This window comes from Passer domesticus, chromosome 10 (assembly GCF_036417665.1).
Source record: "Passer domesticus isolate bPasDom1 chromosome 10, bPasDom1.hap1, whole genome shotgun sequence".
NCBI classification, from domain to species: domain Eukaryota; kingdom Metazoa; phylum Chordata; class Aves; order Passeriformes; family Passeridae; genus Passer; species Passer domesticus.
In genome coordinates this window covers 16,959,210-16,986,222 of record NC_087483.1, presented here as the reverse complement: position 1 = coordinate 16,986,222, position 27,013 = coordinate 16,959,210, and the positions used below count along the sequence as shown (strand labels likewise).

Genomic DNA, 27,013 nt, shown 5'->3' with positions numbered 1-27,013 from the left:
TGATCGTTCACTATTTATCACAGCATGGGAGCTAGGGGAAAAGGAACAAAGTTATCATGAAAAAGTTTAAAGGGAAGAGAAAAGAGCAGCTTTTTTATCATATATGGACAAACCTGGGACTGGCTACCACAGGACACAAGTCAGTGACATGTTTATAAATTAGTTCAAAGGACTTGGAAAAGTTGTGAAAGTAGTTTAAATAGGGATGCTAAACTGGGATGCAGATGCAACCTCCAGCTCAAGGAGCTTCTTTGCAAGAAATTGGGGGAATTTCCATCCTGTTCCTCTTCTGTGTTTTGCCCTAAGATGCCATATTGGCTCCTGCCAGACAGGATGCAGAAGAAGACAGACTTGAAGTCCAAGGCAGATATGGCAGAGGCTCTGTTAGGGGTCCAGCTGTGGCTAGGTCAGTACAGACTCCACATCCTCCAGAAAGCAAAGCCATACTTAGCAATTAATATGCTAGTTCTTGTGATTGACGCTCTTTCAATACAGTCCTACTCCAGGGAGGAGTTAGCTGTTCAGGAGCACGTGAGATTAATTCCTTACAAAGAATTGTCCAAGCATTTCCTTTAGGGAAGCAGCCACAAGAAGATAGACCTTTGTTCTGCATCACTGACTGCTTTAGGTCGTCCCTAGAGATGGATTTAAAGCAAAACCTCTTGAACCCTCTTGAACTTTTAAGGAAACTCATTCCTGGACCTTCCATCTGGCTGAAAAGCTCTGCAAGGGGCTGAGATTCAAACACCTCTGAACTGAGGGGAAGTCTGGAGCCAGATCCACAGCTGTAGCTCGAGGCCATCCTGAGCTTTTCATGTCAGCTTTCTTTGAGAGCACAGGCTCTGTTCTGCACTGCACGGTGCAGATGGGCCACAGGCCATGTGGAAGATAGAGTGAGAGGAATTCCTCTCACACACCACTCACACAGAAAATTTACCTTCAGGTAAACTACTTTAAGAAGGCTTCATTATATTGGACAGCTGTTTACTCTGCCGAAAATTGTGAGGATTCCTTCTTTTCTGCTTTTCCAAGACTTTCATCTCCTTTCTCTTTCAGGAAGGGTAGATGTAATAAGATTTAAAGCTCTGCCATGTAATTGTCATGAAGTTTATATCCCATGATTCCTGTTTGCGAGCAGAAATAAATTAAGCACCTGGATAAGCCCTCTTTCTCTCCCCTCTCCCGAGCACCCAATGTGATGAGAAAACTGCTGAGAAACAACCACAATTAACGATGGGGTCACCTTTAGTTCAGCACCATCGGCTGGTTAATTGGCAGATTCCATTACAGTTCCCCTTATCTGTGTGCCAACACAGCTTCTAACAAGCTGTTTGCTGGATAATTAATCCTGTCCAGGGTTTAGATCCTGAAGCTGGGTCTGCTTTAAGGGACTGTGCCATTACTAACCCTCTGCTAGCAGGGCTTCTTCACTCAGAGCTCCTCCCTACAGAGCTCGAGTGTAGGTCCAAGTGGCAGAAGGGACAGGTGGAGATATTGCATTCCCTGGAGAAAAGCCAGCCCTTGGTTTTGTGAAAAGATCCAGACCCTGTATTCAATTTCCTGCTTTTGCATGATGTTGCTTGGCAGACCCATAGTGAGGCAATGCCTTGAGAAGTTAACTGGCCCTCCTGCAAATGCAGGTAATTTATGAAAAAAATCCATAACAGGATATGAATTCTGCTAAAAAATTGATATAATAAGTTTATAAAGTAACCAAACAGTGTCCTGATTGACAGAAAGAAAGCAAAAGCAAGAGGAAAATGAAAATAGAGACTGGAAAATGAAGATGGAGCTGGACATTGAATTGGTGGGAAGGGCCAGGCTTGAGGGTCCACGCACAGGGAAGAGCAAACAGACACTAGCAGAGCCAGCAAACAAGCAGATATCAGGGGGGTCTGTCACCTCTGTCACTGTTGTACTTTCTGCCACAGACATCCAAGTGTGCTTTTGGCTATGAGACATATCCTTGTTTGTTCTGGTGAATGGACTAGACAGAAGTGCTGATCTTATGTGCTCCAATACAGAAAGGTCCTTTCAGCCTCTCAGGTAAGCTGTAAGTGAGGGAGGATTCACCTCGGCCTTCCCCAGTCTCTGTTGTGCTAAAACATGTGCCAGACAGCCAAAAGGAGTGATTAAGGTAAGAAAATTAAAATATGGTGGGGGGGTGAATGAATAGAAATATTTATTCACGTAGCCTCTACTCTCTGATTTCTCATGAAAATGCTTCTAAAAATGAGTGCATGAACAGTAGGTCAGTTTGTACAACATTCTTGGAAGCAGGGACATGGAAGATGCTCATGGAGAAGGCTTGATGCCAGGATTAGCAGGAATGCAGACAATTGGATGCTTTGAGCTGTGGGTAAAGGAGAGAGGTGCTTGTATATTTCCCACCTATTCTCAGTCAGCTTTCACTTAGGAGGAGATTGATTACCTCCAGCTTTTTTCATGGGAAACTTTCCTGTATCATGTGGCCTCAGCCCTTGCTTTAACTTGGGTCAGACCAATGTTAAAGTAGTCCAGCAGTTGTTAACAGTCAGCAAAGTGGGTTTTTTACTTTGGGAAGCTGGAAAAGAAAGGAGATGGTCTCAGAGAGAGGACTTAATGAGATTAATCTTGAAGTATTCTTCAGAGTCCATTTGCAGCTTGGTCAGTGGAGGAGCACCAGGAGCTCAGGGATCTCCATGTGAGTTCTCCCAGCTAAACTGGTTTTTGCTTCAGCCAACAGCCAAGTGAGCTTGCAGTGTGCAGGGCAAGTACCCAGCCTGAAGCCAGCTTCAGAGCAGAAAGAAAAGACATGTACCTCCTAGCCAAACAGAACAGGAAAAGGCTCTGTTAGCTGGGCTGCCTGGAACACCAGGAGACAGTGGGGGCCTGAGACAACTTCATAATTGTGAAGGTCTGTTGTAATGTACAGCCATGCACATTATAAAAAATATAATTCCTCATCATTAATATTTTCAGAAATCAAATTTGGACATTGGTCTGTACCTATTAATTCAGGCAGGTGAAACAAACACTCAAGAGGCGTGATAAAGAGAGATCCTGGTGATGAGAAGGGATTGCTGTAGAGAGTGGTGCCCCTGGAGGAGCACTGTGCCGAGGAGGGGAGATCAGCATGATAAAGACTGATCTGAATTGCTGAAAGGACACAATGGACACCAGGGAGCAGGAAGGGGAAGGCACTGAACAGGGCATGGGGTCAGCAGTTGAAGTCTTGAAGAAGGACAGATGGAGTGGAGAGAGGGAAGATGAGGCTTGTAAAGAAGCAAGGAAGGCAACTGTGTATTTTGGGTGAACTAGAAAGTGGGGAGAGAGGAGATTACATGGCTGTAGTGAAAGAAAGATCTGAAAATGCATGTTCAAGCACTCCGATATGTCAAAGAACAGACTGGGACTATTGATGTATTTGGTGCCATGTTTTCAAACTGCTGCCTGTCGGGAGCCACATCCATCTGTCATTAGTTTTTTCTTCCACAAGGAGTATGCACTAAGTACCATCTGATTTACTCATAAAGTATGAAACAACCACTGATGAAGGGAAAATCTAATGCTATTGAGGTCATCATAACTTCAATGGATAAGGCACCTGAAGCTTTGATATTATTACTGAGGATATCAGAACTGGTGAAGCTTGAAGTACAGCATTTAGAAATTTGGGAAGTTGTTCAGCTGGAGTGGGAATAGGGTTGATGCAGGAAAATCCTGAGAGCATCAAGACAGAAATTAGAAGTTTGATGATGATGAAGATGATGATGCTTATTATTATTACCAGTCTGCCTTTACAAAGGTACCAATGAGAAATTGTATTGGTTTTCCTGTACAACTGCATTGCTTAAAAGTATCTTGAATATCAAATGCAATTTGTTGAAATCCATAGTCCTGATATTCTGCTAGAAGGGAATTATATCCTGTATGGTTTTGTTTTTATTTTCCTTCAGGAGCCCACTGATAGCCAATGCAATTTTCCTATAAGGAAAATATTTCAAAGGGTCAGGTCCACATATTTCTGATACCATCCATGGAAATTAGCATTTCTGACAGACCAGCATGCAAATCTATTTTTTGTGTCTGTGAATGCATTGTGGCCTCTGTTTGGTTGTTAGGGGATTTCTTGTTTGTTTTCTAGTGAGCCTAGCTAACATGCAGTTTCTGTTGATCTGCTTATGCTGTGGAAAGTCTGAGTTCAGTGGTGTTGCCTGTGCATTATAAATACTGTGCACACATTTTATCTAGATACTGTACAGCCTCGTGAGAGTCCAAGAAGTCCCTATCTCAGATGGGATCGTTTGCACTTTGTGGAGTGCAGGACATAAGCCTTGTAATGAGAAAGATGGGTTAGACCAATTCTGCTTGCCTTTTTCTGTAAGCTTCTTCTGTGCATCCCTTCTGAGACAGACTAAGCATGCTGTTTATGGATGTGATTTTTTGCTACCAAAACAGTAATGCTATCTTTAGTCCTACTTAGATGGGCTGACACCAATAAATCTTGTATCAGTAAAAAGGTATTTCCCTCTAATAAGGAAGGTTTTGTCAAATAAGAATGCTTTTCAACAGTTTTCATGCATGGAGAAAGGGATGGAAGAGAGGAGAGATGTGTTGCTTTAGCTACACTGATCTAGTTAAAGTAGCACCATTTTTGTGTGTAGACAAGAGCTTAGGAAATGTGCAAGTCTTAGTCTGGGGGCAGGACTTTAAAGCACCCATTGAAGTCTAGTGTCAGTTTTCAAGGCTGAAGAATATTATTTTATTTAGGCTTCCAGACCAGCCTTGCTCCAGGAATGCACTTAGGTTGTTTTTAAAGCAAACATGAAATCAATAGCCTGGTGTTCTGCTCTGCTATTTCTTGCCAGAGCCTAAGGACCACACATGGGTTTTCCCTCCTCTTCGTCACACTGCCAGGCATGCTCTCGGATAACGGCAGGCAGTTCTTGGGGATGAATGCAGAGAGGTTCCAAATGGCCAAACACACACTGGACATCTGGGCAGGTTTTGCTGCAAAGTATTTTCCATCAGGCTTCCCTCCAGATATTGCCATGAAAGGACCAACTCACACCACCCTGTCACAGATTTAATCCAGCCTCTGACTTTAGTGGGAGTTTTATCTGAGTAAAGCTCAAATAGGAGCCTGTTGGCTTACCTCACCATTTACTGTTCCTGGTGGAAGCTAGGGTTGTGGGCTTCATTTTGGCCCTGGCAAACACCGAGAGAGCAATCCAGCACTGTGCCCTCCTGCACACCTCTCCAGTGGTGGGCCTCTGCTCACATTTCCCTGCACTCTTGTTTGCTGCAGGAAAATATCTTTCATCCATCCTGTGCAGGGAACAGGGGCTTCACCTGGAGTGGCAGATTCTGAATGCCTATCCATGTAGGACTGATGTGCAGTTGGGTACCCATTCCCGACTCCAAGCAGCCACCATCCTCATGAACTAAATAATAGCTACTGACCTCTCTTGAGACATGAATGCTCCTTTGGTTTCTAGCTGCTCCTCGGGCCAGGCTAGCTCCTCTCCTGCAGGGTTTGAAGCTGAACCACCGTATGGTACCAAGACAGGTCCCCAGACAGAAATGAAAACACACATTAACTAAGAGGAGAGAAACAGGCTAAAATTGGAAGTGACCATTTTGTGTTTGATGTTATTCAGAGGAGCCTGTTCTTCATTTAGGACATTAATGGTTGTAACAGAAGCTGTAATATTTCAACAACAGTGGTGATTAGGAGCAAAGAGGCAGCTAATCTCCATCTAAAAAGAACTAACTAGCCCGTCCTTTAGCCCCCACCGCACTGTCACATTTAAATACCATGAATATTCACTGCTTGGCACCCAGCTGGCATCTGAGCTGTTTTGACACAAAAACCTTCAAACTCAAAGAGTTTTTAATCAGTCTGCAAGAGAGAGAAGAAGAAAGTGAGAGAAAGAAATAGGAACAGAGAAAATGAATCAATGAGTTCAACAGAGAGGGGGGCATCCGAATCCAGTTAACCCCTTCTGTTCTCTGCAGACATAAGTACTGCCTCTGCAGTTCTTGCAGCCGTCTCCCAGGCTGCAGGGGAATGGAGGAGGAGCACCTCACCCCCTCTGGGCAGCCCCACACCTCCTGAGTGCTCAGTCCTACCCTGGAACCCTATATTCCTGGGTATCCCATCCTAGCTGAGTACCCATTCTGCCTGGCTGCCCCATTTCCTCCGGCTACCCCATCCCATGCCAACATCCCTTGCTTCGGGCACCTCCTCCCACTCACCTTCCCATCCTTAAAACGCATCCCCTTCCGCTGCTTGTGCTTGTTTTCTGGCACAGTGCCCCCACCTTTGCCTGTGTTTGTGACTGGTTACCAATATTCTTGTTGCAGACAGCACAGTTCACTCACGGTATGTGATGCAGTTTAGAGCAGCCAGTCTGCCTGCAAAGAGTTTTCATCTCAGAAGGTTTCTCAGCGTTAACAGCTGCCATCTCCAGTATTCTTACTGGAATCTCGAAGTTGCTTACAGCCCACACAAACCTCTTTGTATCAGCTTTTGCAGCAGGATTAACTATGCAGCTGCAAACACTGAAAATCATGCCTTGTCCTGCAAGAATCAACCCCACAATGCTCTGAAGGGTGAAGCTTTGCCAGCACTGTGGATCTGGGCTCTGACAGATCACCCAGCAGTCCCCAGTTAACCCGGGTCAATCCCATACGCACAAGTGCATTTCTGTCAAACTAGTCTAAGCACACAACACAGAATTTATGCAACTTTATGCTGTTATGTCTACTTGTGGTAGACAGTTTTTAGCTGATTTGGCAGGACAGTAGTGTGGTGTAGGAACTGGTCTACTCCAACACCTTGCCATGAAAAAACTGACTGGTCTAAATTTTCTAAATATGTTTAACTTGGTGGAGTGCTAGATCCATGTTTCATGCCATATGGCTGTGGCATTTTTGATCAATACAGGAACCCCAGAGTGACATTTATTTTGTAATCAAACTGTAGGCTAAGGTTCGAAATTTTGTGGTCCAGTCTGCAAATCTCAGCCACATGTGGGGAATCTGTACTTGCACCTCAGGTGGCAGCATGTTCAGAGCACACTGGGGACTTTTCCAGCCTACTGTGTCTTCAAGGAGTCTGTTGTGGGCTTAAATTACACATAGGTTGTTGTCTCATTTGCCTTCAGGGTCTTTAAAACGGAGATGTACCTCAAAACCCAATGTTCCAGTTCTTTTAAGGAAAACCTCTGGCAAAGTGAAGTATAGAAGCCTGGGACTAATTTAGGCAGATTGTTATGGTCACTGCAAAGGATACTGGTATCCAGGAAGGTGCTGTTGGGCAGACTTTCCAAGGCAGACCTGTGCTGAGGGAAGGAGTTGCAGCTGGAAACAAGAACACTGTGGCTGGAAGTCCAAGGCCAATGAGGAAAATAAGCAACTAGCACTGGAGAAGCGAAGCTGCATCCCACTGGCAGTGGAACAGAAGATCTCTTGGGAGACCAAAAGAGAGAAGGGTTAGTGAGGAGCCTGAAGGCTCTGCTACATGGTGTGATGAAAAGTGATGCCACAGAGGAGGGACTGGGAGCAACGCGGTGTGAGCCAGATCTGCACTACACTGATCTGTCTGGGCTGGAGGTGGAGCCTTATGGATGTCAGGGAAGGACAGCAACCAGAAATTAATGTAACCAAGATGGGAGATGAGAGTTTGGGAGCAGGTTTTTCCTGTGTAGGTTCTCTAAATCTAAAGCTAGTGTAAGATTTATTAGGAGTTACTGAAGATGTGGTGACTTCTACTGAATACACTCTGGACTCCTTTGGGAGGAAAAAGAAGAAAGATTTGGGTTCCAAATTTCCTTAGTGCTCTCAAGATCCTCTGATGCTCTCCAGATACAGAGATCTCACCCAGGACTTTAAAATTTACAAGCATGCACACAATAGCCAAATGTGCTTTGTAATCTCTTCCCAGGCAGCAGACAAAGTGGGTTTTGCATAGATTGGTACTTACTCTATTCAAGTTGATAATTATTTTGAATGGAATACTCCCCATGAAGCATGTCTGGAACAGCATCAAACCCTATGGGCTGTGAGAGGCACATCCATCAGCTGCACTCCGGGGTGTATTCTGGAAAAGCTCACAGCTGGATAGGAGGATCCATTTTCCTATATACTTAAATGAGAAAATAGCATGAGCTTTTCTTCAGTCTCTTCTTGCCAACATCTGGCCATGACTTAAAATGAATTTGCACAGTTGCTAGGAACTGCATCTGGGCATGCTTCCTTTGCCTACAGAAAAATGTGGGAATCTAATCATCCAGTACAAAAAGAAGGTGTTCCAGCAAATATGTGCCTCAAAGACCCTAAGGACATGGATTTGGAATGTTTTTGAGGAGACGGATCAAAACTATTTTATTTGATATTCACCTACAGTTTTCTGTTTCCTGACTCCATCATATTTGCATGCAGCCAACAGGTTCTGTATTAGGAAAGGAAAATCCAGGCTGAGCTTCAGGCAGCAGAGGTGTTGAACTGGCAGCTCTCACCCACCTGAGCCCATTCCCTCCCCATCCTCTTCCAAGAGGAGCACGGTGCTGCTGTGCTGCTGCTTTGAGGGTGGAGGACTCAGATAAGACATAAAACAGAAGTTGTGGCCATCTGTGGCTATTAAAATTCCATGACACCTTTTGGTACTGAAGCAGTTGGTGCTAAAAGTAGCCCACTGCAATGCAAGGCAGACAAGCCTCGTGCAGCCTGGTGAGAAGGTGCCTCGTGAGATTTGACCTGTGTTTTTCCTCCTGCAGCAGAGAATGGGGCTGACCCTTACACTCACTGCCCAGAAGTCAGTAATCCCAGAGCTGGGAGCAAAGCTGCTGCATCCCTGTGACCAGAAACCAAGCTGAAAAGGAAAGAGCTACGTATGGATTGTACAGCATGCTAATAAGAGAGCTCTATTGTTCCTGAGACTGCATTTACACACAGTGCTGCAGGATGGTGGCACATAAATGGACAATTCCTCTATTTGCAGGAGGTAGAACCACAGAACAGTTTGGGTTGGAAGGGACCTTTAAAAGCCATATAGTCCAAATTCCCCCCAGAATTGTTTAAGTTTTTGGGATCCTGGGGATCCTTGCAGCAAGCCACACAGTGAGATGTAGCCTGACACTCCAAGGCTGTTACGTGGTATAAGAAGACTCTCTAGCTCTTGTGGTAGGTTGAATCACATCTTTGCAACTGTTAGAAAACTAGACTTGGGGGGAAAGAAAAGGCCCTACATAAAATGAACTCTAATCCACCACATAGAGGAGTAGAAAGCTGTGGTGATGGTGGGGACCTTTACTGACTGACAGTTTACAGATCCCATCCTCAGTGCTTGCTCTCATCCCTGAGTCTCCCTGCTGTGCAGTGACCCAGGGCAGGAACCAATCCAACAGAAAAATAAACATTTTTTTTCTTAGAGTTGTTTTTTATCTGGATGAGTTCTCTGGTCTCATTCACCATGTGCTACACAGACAGCATGCTGGCATAGCTGGTGGTGCAGGGTATGCCACAGCCTGCCCAGACTGCTCTCCTGTGTGCCAGGCCTGACCTACAGTTTGCATTGAAGAAGCAAGGGGAATAAACACCTCTCTCAAAAACCTTTCAGCAATTCTTGAGTAATCAGTGCAAGTCATCCCAAAATGCTGCTGCTGGGGTTTTGCAGTTGATGCATAAGGATACTGGAGCCTTAGGAAACCTACTGTGTGGCATCCTAAAACTGAAAAACAACAGCAGCACTTTATGTCTTGGTTCCTTTGTGTCTGTAGTAGCTCTCTTGCAGAATCCTGTCCTTCTCTGTGAGGAAAAAAATCTGGTATTTCCCTTTGCTCATTCCCTGGCACATCCTGTGTGCCTGGGAGCTTGCTCAACACATTCCTGGTGTCCCTCTGTTAGGAAGGTGTTGTGTCTACACCCCAGGGGGAAAGCTGCTTGGTCTGGCATTATCCCCAGGGCACCAGCCCTCCTCAGCCGCTGCCCAGGGCTGTGAGCCCTGCCTGGCTGCTGTGTTCTGTATTCCATCTCTCTGCTGCTGCTTCCCAGGCAGCCTGTGATCCTCTGTGGTGTGCTCTGCCTTCTACAGGGAATGGGTTAACGCTATAAAATGGTCTTTTTATGGAACCTCTTGGCAACACAGAAAACTTTCCCATTGCCAGGGTGTTCTTTTTATTCAACAATTTGTTCCCAGAAAGCAGCCCATTTAAACAGGTTTTCTCTATTAAGGGGCTTCAGCTGCATTTGGGGTTTTTTTGAGCTTATTCAGTGTGCTGTAAACTGCAAAATAGTGTCCTACAATCGATTTGTCTGAGGGAACTGAAGTGTGTACTCCTGTGATTCTGCCTACTGTGGGAGTTCCTTGAAAGCCAGATGTCACATCCAAAGAGTAATCTGTGTTTGCAAACACATGGCCACACATACTCAACATTTTCAGCAGCCACCAAACTGAAATTCAAATCTTGCAAATTTGCTTCTGTACCCACCTGCCCTGCACACAGCCAAAGCATGAAAAAAACCTTTCAAGAACTTGGATGGGATCATCTCTTTTATTTAGATGAGGAAAACACACATTGCTCTCTGCAGAGGGCTGACTTTAACTTCCCAGCTGGGGCCTCTCATCTGTAAATTCTTACAGACAGAAAAACACCAACTGCTAGCAAGATAATCCAATTTCCCTTCTTTCCCACTCAGAGGAAGACTGCCTACTCCCCCACTCCATGTGGGTTTCAGTCTGGCAGAACTTCTCCCAACCACTATACCCCGGGCAACATCCATATCAAAGCTTCAGCCCCCCAGGGATCATTAGAAGGCATTTATTTCTGCATATTCCAGTCAGGGATGCAGGGGCAGGGGTGGAGGAGGCAGATAACTTTATTCACAATGCAAATAGGCTGCCCTTACTTTCAACCTTTGCTTCAAACCTGGAGGTATTAAAAAAACATGAGCTCTTCTAAAATAATAAATACACTAATTCTGCTGGGTGTTATATTGCTGGTGCTTCCAGAAAAGTGCCCTGGCACCATTTGATGGGAAAAGCCAGTGAAATCTGTTAACCCTGCTCCCTTACTCCCCAAATTGCTGGTAAAAGTTCAGTCCAGTGGGCTGAACCCATATTAGAGCACTTGGCTCATTTAAGAAAGATCATTAGTAGATAGTTTTGCACAACAGGACTAAGATGCTTGAGGACTGAGGGAAAGTCAACCCAATTCTCTCTGCAAATTTGAAGCACTAGTCTGTGATTTACTAATAGGGAGCACTGAGTTATTAAGCTCATCACAACACAGCATCCTGCTCCTCTAGTCCAGAGGGAGCCAGCTATTTAATAAATCAGAAACCAGTGCTAAGCTACAGGGATAAAAGGATCTACATTAATATGAAAATATTAATATCTGGAAGAGCAGATTATAATCTAAATTTATTAGAATGAGATAGCACCATTGTTTAGAAGAAACAGCTTGCTCCTAATCTCATTAGAGTTGTAATCATACTAGCAATGGAAGATATCTTCAGACCCTTGAAAGTCTGGAGGCCTGGTAAATGTGGTGATCATGCTGGGTGGGTTCAAAAAGCCGCCTAAGGCTGCCAGTCAGTGTCAGCTGGATGATCTGTCTGAAGGAAGCAGAATGTTCAGCTGAAGGGGGTGGTATGCCTTTTCCTTCTGAAAGACATGCAGCTTCACAGAAGTTCTGCACCCCTTGCAGAAGTGAGCATTGCCCAGAGACACTCACGGCTGGGGAGGTTTCTCTGCTCCACTTCCCTCCAAAACTTTGTCTGGAGCCACAGGGTAGGTGGGTGGAAATCAGTAAGATGAGGCTATGTTCTCTCTCCCTCACCTGTACAAACCAAAGGGGACTTGGCACAGCAGTGCCTGCTATGAAAGGCTAGAAAAGGTTGGGGTCAAATTTGGGGGCTGTTTCCCCCCAGGCCACGGCCCAGAGCAGCCCCTTCAGGGTCCTGTCTCCACAGTTGCCTCAGGCACTGCAGATGTGAAGGATCCAACCCTCTGCTCATGGACTGCTTCCCTCCAGGCCTCCCATTTTTTCCTCACATGTATTGAGTGGAGCAAGCCTGCCCTGCCAGAGACTGTGATGCAGCCTGGGCACATGCAGGCAGCTCCCTGAAGACATGGTGGTGGCTAGCAACCTGTCTGCCTGCATTGGTCATGTCCAAATGATAAAAAAGGTTCCTCCTCTGTCAGTAGGGCAGCTGCTTTCCTGGGTTTCTCTCTGACACCTTCATAGACATTCTCAGATTGCCTCCTCACTCAGCCCCCTAGACAGCCTCATTCTGCTTCCAGGAGCCTCAAATATGGTCCCAAGCTTGGGGCTTACAGCTATCTCCAATTGTCTTTCATCTCTTTTTGCACTGGATGGTCAACATCCCTTCTCCCAGGTCTCTTGCAGGTCGTCTTCTTTCAATGTCATTAAATCTTCCAGGTCTGTGTCCAGCTGAATGGCTCTGAGAGGGTTTTATATAAAACAGACATCTAATCAAGTGAGAAGCCTTCAGCATTACCCATTGAAGCATGGTGTAGTTTGTCTTGGGCCTTTTTACTAACTGCAGCATGCAGCTCCTGCAGCTCAGCCCTCAGCTCACCAGCACCAGCATGGTGATCTGTGCAGCCGCATCGTGTTTAGCTCATAAGAATTGTTCCCAGACCTCATCATGGGGATAGTTGACCTTGGCAGTACTGTCACATGGTGACAAACTCAAGAACGCTCTTCAGAGACGTAATTTTTTCAGCCTTTTTGTTCTAAATTCAGTCAAAGTGTGATAATGGTCCAGATTCAATTAGGAGAGAAGATTCTGCAAAGAAAATGCGACAACAATTATTGATGAGAAGGGTGAAGCCAAAGTGAGACTGCATTGCTAAGAGCTGTTATTTTCCTCTGGCACCTGTGGCACTTGCTGCCTTAGTCACTGAAATAAATATTCCAGCACATCCTCCAGGGAAGTGCCCAGTCAGGCCAGCAGTCTGGCTCATGTTTGCCCCATTACAGACCCCGTCATGAGACATTGCAAACAGACAAACTATGGCCCAGCTGCCCACCCAAGGCTGGCACGTAGAGTTTAATCCACTCAAGATACGAAGGACCTTCCATAACACATGGGTTTGATTTTCACAAATATTGAGACTATTCTTTGCATTAATGATAAAGTGGATTAAACATGCCCCATTTTCCTAGATAATGCCCCTCTGGAGTTTCACTGGGACCAAAGTGGATCTGGCATTTAAACTAAAGAAATCCCTGTTTAGCGTGTGGGAGTCTCTGGAGAGGCCTCAGATCTGCATTGAAACTGTGAAATACAGCAGCTCCTCTTTTGCTTATCAGAGATCTATGTTTCTCCTGGGAAAATTTTGCCCAAAGGATTCAGCCCTTGCCAAATTTTCTACTGGAATTTGTTTGTTTATTTTAAATTTCTTTTTAAACATCTGAAACCAACAAACTTAAAATATGCTCTAAATCTATCAACTTGAGTTAATCTCTTAAAATAAAATCATAAAAAAATTAATTCCTCCAGGCTGCCAACTTCTATTTCTAAGACTTAGTCTAAAATAGATTTAAATGACTGAAATACTAAACCCAGGAAATATGAGGTTTAATTGCAAAGAATCAGTTTTTCTTTTCTTCTGTGCGACTACACCTGCTCTTGACATCTGATTGTCCTGAATTTTAAAATGGCCCATCTCAAACAGGCATGTGTGTGTATAATGCTGGTTTTGACCCCTGTGCCCACTTTGCAGCCACAAGGAAATACAGGTACACAAGGTACAAGTCATTCAGGGACAGCTCTGTTTCATCTCCTCCCCACTCAGTCCTCCCAGAGAGCTTTCCCCTCTTCTATGCTCTCTTCTTTCTTCATGTCTATACTCATTTGTCATGCAAAAAATATCAGGGCACGAATGGAGCCAGATATTTTAGGTCCAGTACAACATCTAATGTTTTTCATGGTTTCTACCATGCTGAAAGGCAGAATTCTGCCATGATGCTGTGTGGACCCTGGAGATGATGTTTGGCTATGAATGCAGCTACATCTCCCACAGCTTCAAAGGTGTTCCAAACAAGTGGGTGGGCTGGGATCTATAAATTCTAATCCATACTTCAGTTTATAGGGAGGGATGGTAGAAAACACACAACTACAATCTGTTCAGAGAATTTATTAATATTAAATCCTCAGGAGGTATTGCTGCTTACTTCACAAACATCTGTTTGTTGGAAATACCATTCTGATAAACAATTTTCTCAGCCTCAGCATTGTAGCAGTACAGATGTTACAGGTGAAGATGATCATATGGTCCTTTTTGTTCTTTGTGCAGGGTTGCTCTCCCCAGTACAAAGGTGTAGGACCACAGTTCTTTTCTCATAGCTGCACCATACACAGACATCTGCAACATATGAAGCATTTGGGCATCAGCAATCATAATCAAGCCCCCAAAGTGAAACTTCAAGGAAAGGTACTCCCCAAGGACCCCCAGTCCTCTGGGTGAGACGCATTTTGAATTCTAGTGATGTTAGATGGAGATCTTCCAGTGTATCTCAACATTAATATATTTGTCCTGGAAATAGCTTCAACTGCATATTTTGAATGAAGTCTGTTTGCTCTGGAGAGAGCTAATGGTCAACTACCTGTAGGTATTTTTCCCACATCATCATCTGCTGACCTGTAATATATGGAGCTGTCTGATGTAATGTATGGCCAAGAACAGAAAATCCCAAGTTTCTGCCTGTTTCTGGTGGCTATCCAGGGCATATGGTATTTACTGAGGAGGACAGTGTGGGAGAACAACCTTCTAATAAAAAGTGAATTCTGATGTTTGTATCTGTATCCAAACTGTTGCAGTATATACAATGTCTTGTATTTTAAGAGCCTTGCTACCCTGTCTCACTACCCTGGAAAATACTTTGGGATATTAAATAGAGAACAATCCCACTATCAGCAAATAATTCTGTAAGAGATAAATATAGTAAAAGAGTCATACTTGTCTTAGCCAATATTGATATAATCTCAATTCCATAGGTTATTTCATTTGAAGAACTATTCTGGACCTATTCAGAGAACATACATGTGATGGGGTAAATGAGTAGAATATGATTTATCTTTAAAAGGTCAGGCTGTGTACCAGTACATATTGCTAAAAAGTATATTTCATTGGATGACCAGGTGGTTGAATGTCTTACTATGATACAGCAGCATCGTGGTACTGTACATTTTGAAGACAGTGCTAAATTCAGATCCTGGCTCCAGCTGAAGGGCTCAGGATGCCATGACTTGCTGCTTGGGGCACTTGCTGAAGAGGAAAGCAAAGTTCAGGGTTGGATCCAGACCGAGAGCCCCAGAGTCCCTATTTTCCTGCTGCCAGGAACACTAGTTTTGGCTTACTTGCTTGACTAGGAATGAATGGGACTGGCTTGGTTTCCTTCCAGACCGGTTTTACTTTGCCTCATTATAAACTTCACCATGTACTGTCCTTTCCCCTGCCTTATCTCTCCGTCTCCTTCAAGGGCAAAGCTGGAATGTAAGAGGGGTGCTTTTGCTGGGAGCTGTTCTGAGCTGAGAGGAGAGGCAAAAGTGACCCTTTATCCTGCTTGGTGTTTCAAACAGCTTCCGCCTGCGGGGAGGGGATGTATTGAGAATGTGTGAGAGAAAACACTGAAAAGGGAAAAAAGGCACAAAAAGGGAGGAGAAAAAAAGTACAGCAAGGAAGCTAGAGACAAACTTCAAGTTGTGGATTATTTCTCACCCAGGCTCTAATTAGGAAGCCTCTTATGGGACTGTGAAGCTGTCAGGCTGCCAAATGTCAGCGTGTTTATCGGAGATCAGGCGAGTCTCCTGTCTGCAGCAGTGAGTTTGGTGCCATGATCCTCCTGGGTCCTTGCAGCGTGTGTGACTCATTCGGCACTGGCACCTCCGGGGGCTTCGAGGCGCAGTGGAGGGCTTCTTCTTCTCCTTTAAAAACCCAAAAATAAGCCCTTTCCTGGGATTCGGCCTCTTCCCGCTGGTTCTGCATGGAGAGGGTTAACCATACAGTGCACAGCAGCTTCAGCCTATGTGACTCAGATTCCCGGGGAAATCCCCAGCTTATCTGATGGAGCCTGTTAGTCTGCTAATTGAATAAGCTCCTATTAAAAGTGCAATGTTTTTTAATGACTGCTAACAACGGGGGCCAGATTCTGATCTGATCTCTTCGCTTGGGATGGTTTTTGCTGCTGGCCGGGCCCAGCCCCTGCTGGCAGCCTGGCCCCCGGCCCCAGCGGAGCTGCAGCCGGGCACTGAGGCCCAAGCACCGGCCCCAGGGCAGCCTTCGGGCTGCGGGTGAGCTGCCGGCCGCTGCAACAGGCACAGAGCTTTTATTTGGGATCTCTAGGAAGAGGCGGAATGCTGCAGCGCAGCCCGCAGAGGAAAGCATTTGTTGGGAGGCTACCAAGGATTTCATGTAACATAATTGCTGCGAATATTTTTTAGTGATTGAGCCGTAATTAACTTTCCCGGTGTTGAAATCAGGTTGATTTGTTGATTCTGCACAAGGAAAAATGTTGTGTGCGGCTCTGCATAGGCACATTCAAACCCTAATTTTAATTAGAATTATGTGTATAATATCTGTATCTCCTTTTTCTCAACAGGAATTGACTTTGAGAAGGTATTTGCCTAACAGGAAAATTTAAAAAAATGTGATTAGCATTTAAAGTTAACTTGGGTTCCAGGGTACTTCCGAAGGAGACCATAACACCTCTGATTTCAGCTAGGCTCAGGGCGGGGTTGAGCTCTTTTGCATGACCCTGTGACCACATTTGCCTTCCTTTTCTTACCTGGAATTCCCAGTGGGTTACCCAAGCCTACTTGACATCAGAACCATGTAAAGTTTTCTAATAAGACTTTTTTTTTGTTTCTTCTTGCAAGCCAGGAATGAGATCTGACCACCTTCACCCCCAAACATCTCCACACCTACTCATCTCCTTTGCGTCCTTTTTGCTTTTCTCCTAGGAAAGTTTGTATTAAAATGCAGGAGCTTCCCACACATTCACACTGGCACTGAGCTGCTGCTTTAAAAGTTTCATAGCAACCCGTAAGTTGTGTTTTTTTCCCACAAAATAACAATAACGAAGTGTCAAAAATCTCAAGCTGCTGTTATCAGAGGCAGAGTCTAAACCCCATTTCTCAGCCTGGTTTCTATTCCCCACTCCCGAGTTGTCAGATGCTGTGACACGGCTCCATCACACCACGACTAGCAGTCCCAACAAACAGAAAATGATTTCCAACTGGCAAACACGCTGTTTACTTTCCAGAAAAATTGCACTTTCCCATCTGACAGCTGATCAAGGGATCTCCTGCTGCTGTCAGCATGAAGAAGTGTTTAAACACAGGGATGGAAGTTTAAACATTTTCTCATTATCACAGAATAAGAAAAAAAATTAAAAAATAATAAAAAATAAAGGCATTGAGTCTCTCCGACCACCTGCTGTGCCAGTAATGAAGCGATGTCACATGACCAGCCGGCGAGGACTTTTATCTCTGCCCCAATATCATTACTGAAGTGACACCTGTCACATGACCCGCATCAGAGCTTTCATCTGGGCTCCCCAAATGCAGTTCTGCCTTGCGAGGGGGATTTTCCTGGCATCTCCCTCCCCCCCACACACTTTAAAGAGCGTTGCCCACTTGCACCACTACAGACAGGGGTTTGCTAGTTTTAAAGCCCTTGGATCTTTTCTTGGCCATGTATAATTTGGCCAACAAACTTGCTCCAGGCTGAAACAAAACAGAATCCTGGCCTGGGAAAGAAGTTATTTCATTTACTTCCAGATGTTTTTAAAGCAAATATTTAAGTCTGATGTTAAATTCTCTTAACATAAAGGAGGATGTTAAAGGATTTCTCAAAAACCTCAGATTTGGTTTTGGTTTTTTATTAGGTGGTGAGAAGAAACAGTTTGATGACCCATAAGCACAATGATCTCCCTTTACATGCACTTTATAAACCCTCACCTTCTTTTCCAAAGCATCCTACCCCTGCCAAAAGAAAGTATTTTCTGGGGAGAAAAAAAAAAAAAAAAAAAAAAAAAAGAAAGGTCAGTCCTGCACCTCTCTGCTAACGTCTGGGACTTTTTGTGAGGTGTTCAACAGCAAACATTTGGATTTGAGATGGGCCCACATAAATGACAGCCGTACTGAGAACTTACTTGCCAGAACCCATTCAGTTATTATCTCAAAACAACATCAGACATTCAAATGTGACAGGGGATGATCACACCACAGGAACTACATGTGAGCAGGCTGGAGATAAGAGAATATGAACTTCATGGATTTTTCCACCTCCTCCTTTCCTACTCCCCACTCATCCATGATTAAGTCTGGTACTTTTCTCCCTGCATAATCTGATTCAGCTCACTAAACAATGAAAAACTAACTCAGCAAAAGAGTTCATAGTCTTCCATCTGTTTAGTGAATTAAATCAGTTCTTCAAGGGCTTACAAAGGTGACAGAGAGAAAAAGAGAAAGACTGTAAATCTTGAAGCAGGGAGGGAAACAGGGGAAGCAGAGCTGCCTTTTTGGGTGGCACTAACTTGGTACATGGATTAAGACGTTTCTTGTTACCTACTCTTTCTGACTCATTACAACACTATGGCCATTCTCCCCCAAGGCCGTTGCCCCTGAGATTGTGCAGAACAGGGGATGGAAAATCTACTGAGATAGTACTCCTGATGTAAATAGTATTCCCTTAGTTGAGGAGAGGAGTCAGTTTCTCTCTGATTTGACACATTTTAGGCATTGGGCCTACAATGTTGAGTTACTGAACAGAAGACTGCTGGGTTGCAGCACATTCAGGATCATCCTGGCTTTCTGCCCCTCTAGATACAGAATTATAAGGTATCATTTGACTTTTTGGCAACTTAGCATATGGCTAAATTTAGCAATGGCATGGCCATTATGGGGTGGCAGCTATGTAAAACAGCAAAGCCATTCTGTCCCACTGCTCCAGGGCAGAAGAAATTTACAACTGATGCTCTGGATAGACTATGAGGAAAAGTGACTCAGTTCTCATCATTAGATCCCTCACTGCCCATGCACAACAAATCCCTTCATTTAACATATCTTCAACATTTAGTTGCTTTCAATTAGGAACAGACATTCAGCCACAACCATCCCACTGCAGGCCCTGGAGATCCTGCTTCTTCACTGCTCTTAGTCCAGACACCTCCAAGAATGCAAAACGAATGCAAAACAACCCCTATCCCAACTTGGGCATCATGTACAGCTGCTCTGTTCAGTATTGCAAAGGGAGGTCAGGTCATTGAGAGTGGCTGAGGTTTGGGAGATCCCAGTCCATGCAATCTAGAGGTAGAAAGACTTTTGGGACATAGCTTGCCTTTTCATCAAGGCAGAGAATTTTAAGGAACATAACCTAAGGAAAATCTTGTCCTCTTAACTGAGCAGTGCCTGCAGATAGTCTATGTCCCCCTTAATGTAGCTAATCTATACATTCCTGAAATTATGTCTGTAGCAAGGGCAAAGGGGATCATAAACTCTTGTGCTGCTTCCTGCCCAGATCTGCAGTGTGTTTGGTAAAGGATGGACTGGAGTGGGGCTGGAGATGCAGCTCTCTTAACTAAAGCTCACCTTCAGCTATTTCTATGGCTGCCACCCATGGCTCCTTGACTTGTTTTGTTCCAGTGCCTCAACGCTCTACATAATTCTTGCTCAGAGGAGATCTCCCAGACATGCCAGTGATACTACTCAGATGAATAAAAATATTCAAGAAGGTTTGTATGTCTGCACCTCAGTGATTTATCTTTGTCTTCCTTTTCTTCCCAGATGTACTGGGAGGTAACACCAAGGCTACTGGTTTCTATGTCCCAGAGCTAAGAAAAAGTATCTGAGATAACTGAAACCAAGCAGACTAGTACTTGAACACAGTAAATTACTTGCTTTCCCAATTCTTCCAGGAGGAATTCTATGAGAAATTTCACAGTGACTGCAGTTGGGAAAGAGGTCTCTGATTTCCCCATGTATCCCCATCAGCACTCACCTCAGATTAGCTTTCCTTCTCATGGTCTGTCAGCAGCCTTGAGATCAAGGAGATTAAAACACTGTGGAAACTCATTAATGAGCCAGGACTCTCTGCAACAGCTGGACCAAAAATGGACTACATTTGGCTGCATCTTAATTCTCTGCCATCTCCCCTCTGCTCATCAACACCTGCCCACATTTGGGATGCTGTATAAGACCCCTGAATTCAGCTCTAAGCAACCAGTCTGCAATGCACATGTCTAATGCTCTGCTGGTGTGGAACCAGTATGCTGGTAATCCTGTTAGTAATGGCAGAAGCTCCCTCTAGGAAATTATCACAAATAGTCTTAAACAATTCCTTTTGTTGACAACTCTATCCAAGAAACCATCTTCCCTGGAGACTTCACTCAACTTTTGACTAATCCCCTCCTTCCCTCAGGAGCTCTTTTGTTGAGGGAGATTGTAGGCATACCCCAGGAATGACAGGTCCCTGTAAGCCTTGGATGAGCCTCTACATTCTTTCAATTGTCAGTCCCCATCTGTCCTGTTTGTACATCGATCTTCTGGTCCAGGGAGCTCTCTGTTAAGTGACACATGGCTGAGTATTTTCTGCAAGTCCAGTGTCCAGACTGTGCTGTTACCTCTTCGTTGCCAAGCCAATCCTTCTGACATTGCTTTCTGAAAAACAAAAGGCAGGACATCTGCACAATTTCATTCCCTTCTACTGAAAGGTGACTTTTGAAAAACACACACAACACCTCTCAAACTGTGTCCTTGTTTTGTAATCTCAAAGACTTTTCTTTATTTTGCAAATATAAGGAGTTATTTCAAAGGTTCTTGGTGTAAGGGAGGGTACAATCTGCCCCTATTGCAGAGGAATTCTATCAGGGGAAAAATCCATGGCCTAAGTCCTGAATCAAAAAGAAAAATAAATCCCAATTACAAATATTTTGCAGTGCTAGTGTCTTCAGTTATTCTGCTTGTCAAAAGCTGGTTTAAAACAGGCTCTTCTCTTCCTGTAGATTCAACTACATTTAGCTGGTACAGTATCACATACATGTAGGAGGTGCAGCATTAAATATCTGAATATTTATTTTGAGAGGCAGAATGAGAACAGTAGCAGATTCCAATGACCCATATGTTCCTCCTCAGCAGGTAAAGGGAAAGTGGTGGGTGGAATAGGGCAGAAAATGGGTGGAGTGTTGGCACGGAGTATATATCACCCTGGGATAGACAACTGACAGTATCTCATCTTTTCCTGAAACCAGAAGGAGAGCAAGGAGGAGTCTCTGATGATGTTTTGTCCCTTGTTGTGTTGCTCAGGGCCCATGGATTCAAGATGGAGCCTAGTATATTTAGTTTTTTGGTTTTGTCTATTTTTTTAACTTAAGTCAGGTTGGCAAAGGAAGGAAGGCTGGCCAGTTTCATTATGTTCCCAGGAAATTCCATTTTCTCATGTGCCAGCTTGAGGCTGTTGTGCTTTAGATGCGTATCTGCCTCTCATTAGTTTTGAAAAAGCATACAGAAGCCCCTGCTTTCCATTGGTAGCCTATTAAAATGACAAAAAAAAAATACTGTTTCATTTATAACCTTGCTTGCATGTCTGAATCCAGATGCCTTTTTTAAAAAGAGAATTAATAATATGAACACCATCACATATAGAATGTTTTCCTGCAAGGAACTGCAGAAGAAAACTTGAGTTGACATTTAAGCTTATCTAGCATGTTTTGTAAGCACCTAGAAAAAAGGGACACAATCATTTTGAGGACAGGTTAATATATAACAAAAAATGTTAAGAGTTTCTCCTAGTAGTTGCAAGTTTTCACTATTTTAAATGATGTATTTGCGAAATGCTCTCCAAATAATTTAAAATGGGCCAAATCCAAGTTCATAGAACATTGATGCATGAGTGCCCTCCTCAAGTGAGTTGTCCTAGAAGCCTTAGTGGAACTGACAGCCAGCTTTTCTGGCAGGATTAGTTCCTGTCTGATCACAGAGAGGGAAAAGCCATCCTGTCTGCACTCAGCTGAGCAGGTGAGCAGGGAAGGCATTCAAGCTGCTTCCAAAACCCAATCTGGTCACAGCGCTGGCAATGTCAGATCTTTCTTAAAAGGATTCCAGGCCAGTCTCTCTGCCTGCTGTTGTCTACATGACGAGTGCAGAAGGGGCACAGAGGCTGTGTCCAGGCACTGAGTGCTGGGACCTGGTCCTATGGCAGGTACATGCCAGCTACACGCATTTGAAAGCACAGATGGTAGCTGGGGTGTGTCCTGCTGTCCTAGGTTGCCTCTTAGCTTGGCAGACAGTAAGACAGTCAAACTAATTTGGCCTCAAAACCAGTTTCCAGGTCTGCCCTGCAAGCACAGACCCCGCAGTAGCACTGACAGGACACATGCTGCTAACAAATGCACAAAGTAAACAAAGAGACAGGATATAATAAAAGGATATTTCCTGGTAATTTCTTTTAATAACAGTGATTTTAAGTGACCTTTTGGTCTTCTGTAACAAAAAGATGAAAAATATTGATGCTGAAGCATAATTCTGAAACCTGACATTAAAATAGTGATTAATTAAAACCAAAGATATTACAAGATAAGGAGATTTTGCCTAGCTCTGCTCAGGTTCCAATGTGTGTGAAGTCAAAACAAGTAAGCTATGAAATGTGAACTCAGTAGGCAAGGGCAAAGGAGAACAAAGCAATTTGGTCAGTTTAAGCAATGGGGAAATGAAGCAATACTTTGACTGGGGATTCATTGGAGGAAAGGGCACTGATCTGAGACTTGGCAATATGACAAAACAAATCCAAACCTCCCATGATACCACTGAACATTGTTCATTGGGGACCATTGGCTTGCTGATCTCTTCTCTCTGAATGTGAGATTTCCCACTTTGTTCTCATCCTGGATGTGATCATCCAGCCCTGAGTATCAAGTCTATTTTCCCACCTTCAGTACACAAAGGAATTCATGTCCTAAGGGTGATGGCAGCAGCTTTGACAATGGCAACTACATGCTTACCCAAGAATTATTCAATCATCCATGATTTCTACCAAAACTTGCTCGAACCTCCTGAGACACGGCCTTTTCGGTATGAAGCAAACAGGTCACACATTTCAGGTTGCAGTCTCACCCCTGGAACTGTGAGCACTGATTGTCCTGTGGAAAAATCTGGTTAAAGAGAAAGCTGCAAAAGGGTCCTTTTCCTTCATTGTACTACTTCCTTAATGCCCTCCTGTGACATTAGCTGCAATATAAACTAATTCAAGATCCCATTTCTCACAGCTGCATTCTTCTGATTGTTTTTGGGAAATTATTTCTTTAATCTAGACACTCTTCTCTAGAAATCTCATCTGCAGTTTCTATTCTTTTTTTTATTTTTCTTTTTCTTGGAGCAACCAGCAAAATGCTATTTGGTAGAACAGTGGTAGGAAGGCAACCCACTAATCAAAAGGATTCAAATGGATCTGCGCACTGCCAAGCTCTCTCCTTCCCACCCAGCAGAGGGGAAAAAAAGAAAAAGAAAAAAGAGATAGAGCGAAGGCACAGAGCTTCTCTCCTTCAGCAATCTCACAAATGCAAAACCTTCCACTCCAGTGACTCCTCATTAACTTACCAAATCTGACAGTCTAATTATCGTAGCTGCTTCACGCTTAGAATAAATAAATACTAAAGTGGGTGTTTAAAGAAATTGAGCAGTGAAATTCAGTCATCTAGACAGTCAATAGAGAGTTTATTTTAAATTTTTATATTCTTATGTATTTATATCATTTTCAGAAAGATAATGAGATAGTTGTCTTTCAGGCTAATTGAGTTCCTGTGCTCATGGTTGCTTGCTGTCACAATCTCAAACTTAGCTTTAACTTTTGTGCCTTAGAAATCTGATCACTACCTCCCCATTTACTCTTTTCTGCTGATAACTGGATGAAGTCACAAGTGCACCTGAGGATGGGAAATGACTGTGTGAGACTTTCAGTCTGGATGTCTTTTCACAGCAAACAAGACAACTAAATCTCTTCAGATTTGCATTTAAGAGTGTTAAAGGGAAAATGGAAGTTAAAGAAACCTCAGCTATAACTTGTAATTAGACAAAACACAGAAAAACATCTGCTAACCTCTGATGCAATAGTGTCTGCCTCCCCAAACGGTATTAACAGCACTCCCCCCAAGAGTGGTTTGTCTCTCTGAACAATAAGACCTTTATAGAGATTCTCTGGCCTGAGATCAATGGGAGTCAGAGCATTTGATCCATGTCTGTAGGACTTTGTTTCCACAAGTCATGTGGGCCAAACTTTGCGCCAGTTGCTTTTGCAAGAGCAGGAGCTGGGGAGTGAGCAAAGGAAATTTTCCTTTTCCCATCTTCCCCTTTGCCCCATGCTCTTAAACAGTGCCCAGCACAATGCCTGCCCCAGGACAGCATGCAGGGAAGAGCTTCAACAGGGCAACATGTTGAGGGCCCTGTGCACTTGGCAAGCATCTGCTGTGGTGTTGCAACACCTCTTTCCTAGGGTGGTGACTTAATGACACAATACAAAACTTCCATGTCCTGTCAGTATGAAGGCAAGCACATCTTCCACCACTGTGGGGATCACACCAGGTGAAGTGCGGGGTGGTTTCCTGAAGTTAAGTGAAGATTTATTTTATCACCTCACAGATAAGAATGCTTCTGGCTTAGGAGGGGCAGCTGATTTCCTGCTTATCACCAGCTCTGGTTTATTCCTGTATTAAGACACATTATAAACCAGAATCATACACCTGGTAGGAACTTGCTAGGTGTCTGTATCTGACTTACAGTGAAGGATATCTGTCTGCTGTGTACAGATGTCACAAAGTGGAGTGGTAAAAAAAAATCAAGTGACTGTATGAACCTTTTAGCTATGTAGGAGAACTTAGGGCAACCAGCCAACCCAAACAAGGGATGATGAAAGCCAGCTCTTCTTTATATGTCCCCTGTGATAACATTTACCAGTGCTGGCTAATCCCAACAGTAATGGGATATTTGGTAGGCAATGGCTGCAGCCTTAACCTCCTCATTGCCCACACTTACTTACTTGCTTTGTCTTAGTTTAGATGCAACAGACATTAAAATGGCTGTCAACATCAAGCCTCCCTCCTCCTCCTTGTCTCTGAATGGCTGAATAGTGGGCTGCTTCAGAAGAAATGGTACAGTGTCTTCATCGCCTGGTGCACTGTTTTTGTGTTGCTGGGGGAGATAACAATTAGAGACTAATTGTACCCCAAAAGAGTAAGTACCTCCTAGTCCAAGCTGAGATCCTATCCACAAAATCCTCCTCATGGAGCATGTACTGGAATTTACTAACTGCTGTGCTGAGGGTAGGGCCAGGGTTGAATGTCTCCTCACTGAGAGAAAGGTCTCTCCTGAGACTGGACATTGTCTGGTGGGGAAAGGATCTGAGCTGCCAGCCTAGGCTTCCCTGGCCCCTGTGCCAGAGCTCTTCTTGCAGTGTGTTTTCTTTGGGAGTGCACTGTTGATAACCCCAAATCCCACTGCTTACCTTCCCTTCTTGCAAGCCTGTTCTAAAGCATCGGAAGGAAAAAGAGAGGGAAAACAAACCAAATCTATAACCAAGAATAATAAGCTGCAATTGTTACTGTGTCTGACCTGTCTGACAACACAGTGAGATACCTCGTCAGAAGGCCCTTTTGCACTTCAGGACTGACACTGAGTTGAGAGCACAGCTCATTCTTTCTTGATTCAAGGATCTCATCTTTCTTCCAGGAGGGATTAATTGGACAGAAAACATTCTGCTTTAGCAGGTGGCAAAGGGTTAGAATGAAGTTTTATCAGAGCTGCTGCAGTGCAGGGCTGCACTGCACAAAGATAATTGTCTCAGGATTGGCTCTGGCCAGAAAAAGGACAGCAAATGCTCCAGTTTTACAAAAGGTCATCACTGCCACCTCTTAGGCTACTAGCCTAAAGGAAAGGAAGCTGAAGAAACCGCTGCACCTCTCTCTGTTTTTATATCCAGAGGTGCTGGTGGCACATGTAGAATTAAAGCCACCAAGATGATGAGCAAGGTTTGAACCTGGGCCTCAGGAATCCCCTCCTAGAGCTGCAGGCACAGGAATGAGCAGCTGCAGGAGAGGCCCATCTGTGGGCCAGCCCCACCCAGAGGACAGAGAACCTTCTTCCTCCCTTCGAGCATGGGCTACTCTTTTTTCCCAGCACTTTGTGCTCAGATGAGCATAGTAACAGCAACCTGTTCCACTCTGTAGGAGCTGCTCTCAAGGAAGCAAAGAGCCCTGTGCTCCCTCTCCCCCTTCCCAGGGGCAGCAGCCAGCCTCTAACCATTAACATTCCCCCTAGGAATCAGAAACATGCCATTTGGAGGGGTACTTAACTTTGAAACATCATTTCTCCAATTATTTTTTCCCAGGGATTGACCTTTGAAAAACATCCTCTAGCTTCCAGCTTGTCATAACAACTTATAAAAAGGACAGTTATAGATACAATTATTTCATAAAAACAGAGAATAATTTCTTATGAGAACCTTTTATTTTTTCAAATGTTGTTTCCTTCTTACTCTTTCACACACCTTGGGATTAACACCCTCTTCTTTCACCTTTCATCTCCAGATCACATCTGCCCTTCTGCTTTAACTTTCCCTTTCAGAGGATGGCAACTAATAGCCAGCATCCTCCAGAACAAAGTGGGAACAGAATATATTTAAAATCTGCACTGTTATCATAGCAACAAGAATTTTAAAATGATACAGTTAAATTCCAAAAGAGTGTTATGCCAAAGTGACACAAGAGAGCAAATGTCTTAAACAATTATGGCAATAGGAATGGCTACATGGGGAATTATTCAGAATAGCCTAAATTTTACAGGCTTAATGAGTCACTCATGAATATGGTCTTGCATGATTGTACTGTACTTGTTTCAGCCCTGTGCACTTTGATTCTGTTCTCAACACATTGGTTGCTATGATAACGCCATGCAGTTTCCTGTCCACACGACACTTCTTGCTGCAATATGGGGGATAATAAATACGGGA

The 27,013-nt window shown here is 44.0% G+C and overlaps 2 protein-coding genes across 3 annotated transcripts in view; one reads left to right on the top strand and one right to left on the bottom strand.

Moving 5' to 3' along the window:
- The window catches only part of ALS2 (alsin Rho guanine nucleotide exchange factor ALS2), a 221,407-nt gene that overhangs the window by 123,195 nt on the left and 71,199 nt on the right, over positions 1-27,013 (top strand). The window lies entirely within an intron of this gene.
- CDK15 (cyclin dependent kinase 15) overlaps positions 20,000-27,013 on the bottom strand; it is a 37,731-nt gene continuing 30,717 nt past the window's right edge. The window contains exons 12-13 of the mRNA XM_064434038.1: positions 23,016-23,153; positions 20,000-20,676 (exon numbers count right to left, since the gene is read on the bottom strand). Of these exons, the coding sequence (XP_064290108.1) occupies positions 23,044-23,153 (110 nt within the window). The 3' untranslated portion in view covers positions 20,000-20,676; positions 23,016-23,043. The remainder of the gene's footprint in view (positions 20,677-23,015; positions 23,154-27,013) is intronic.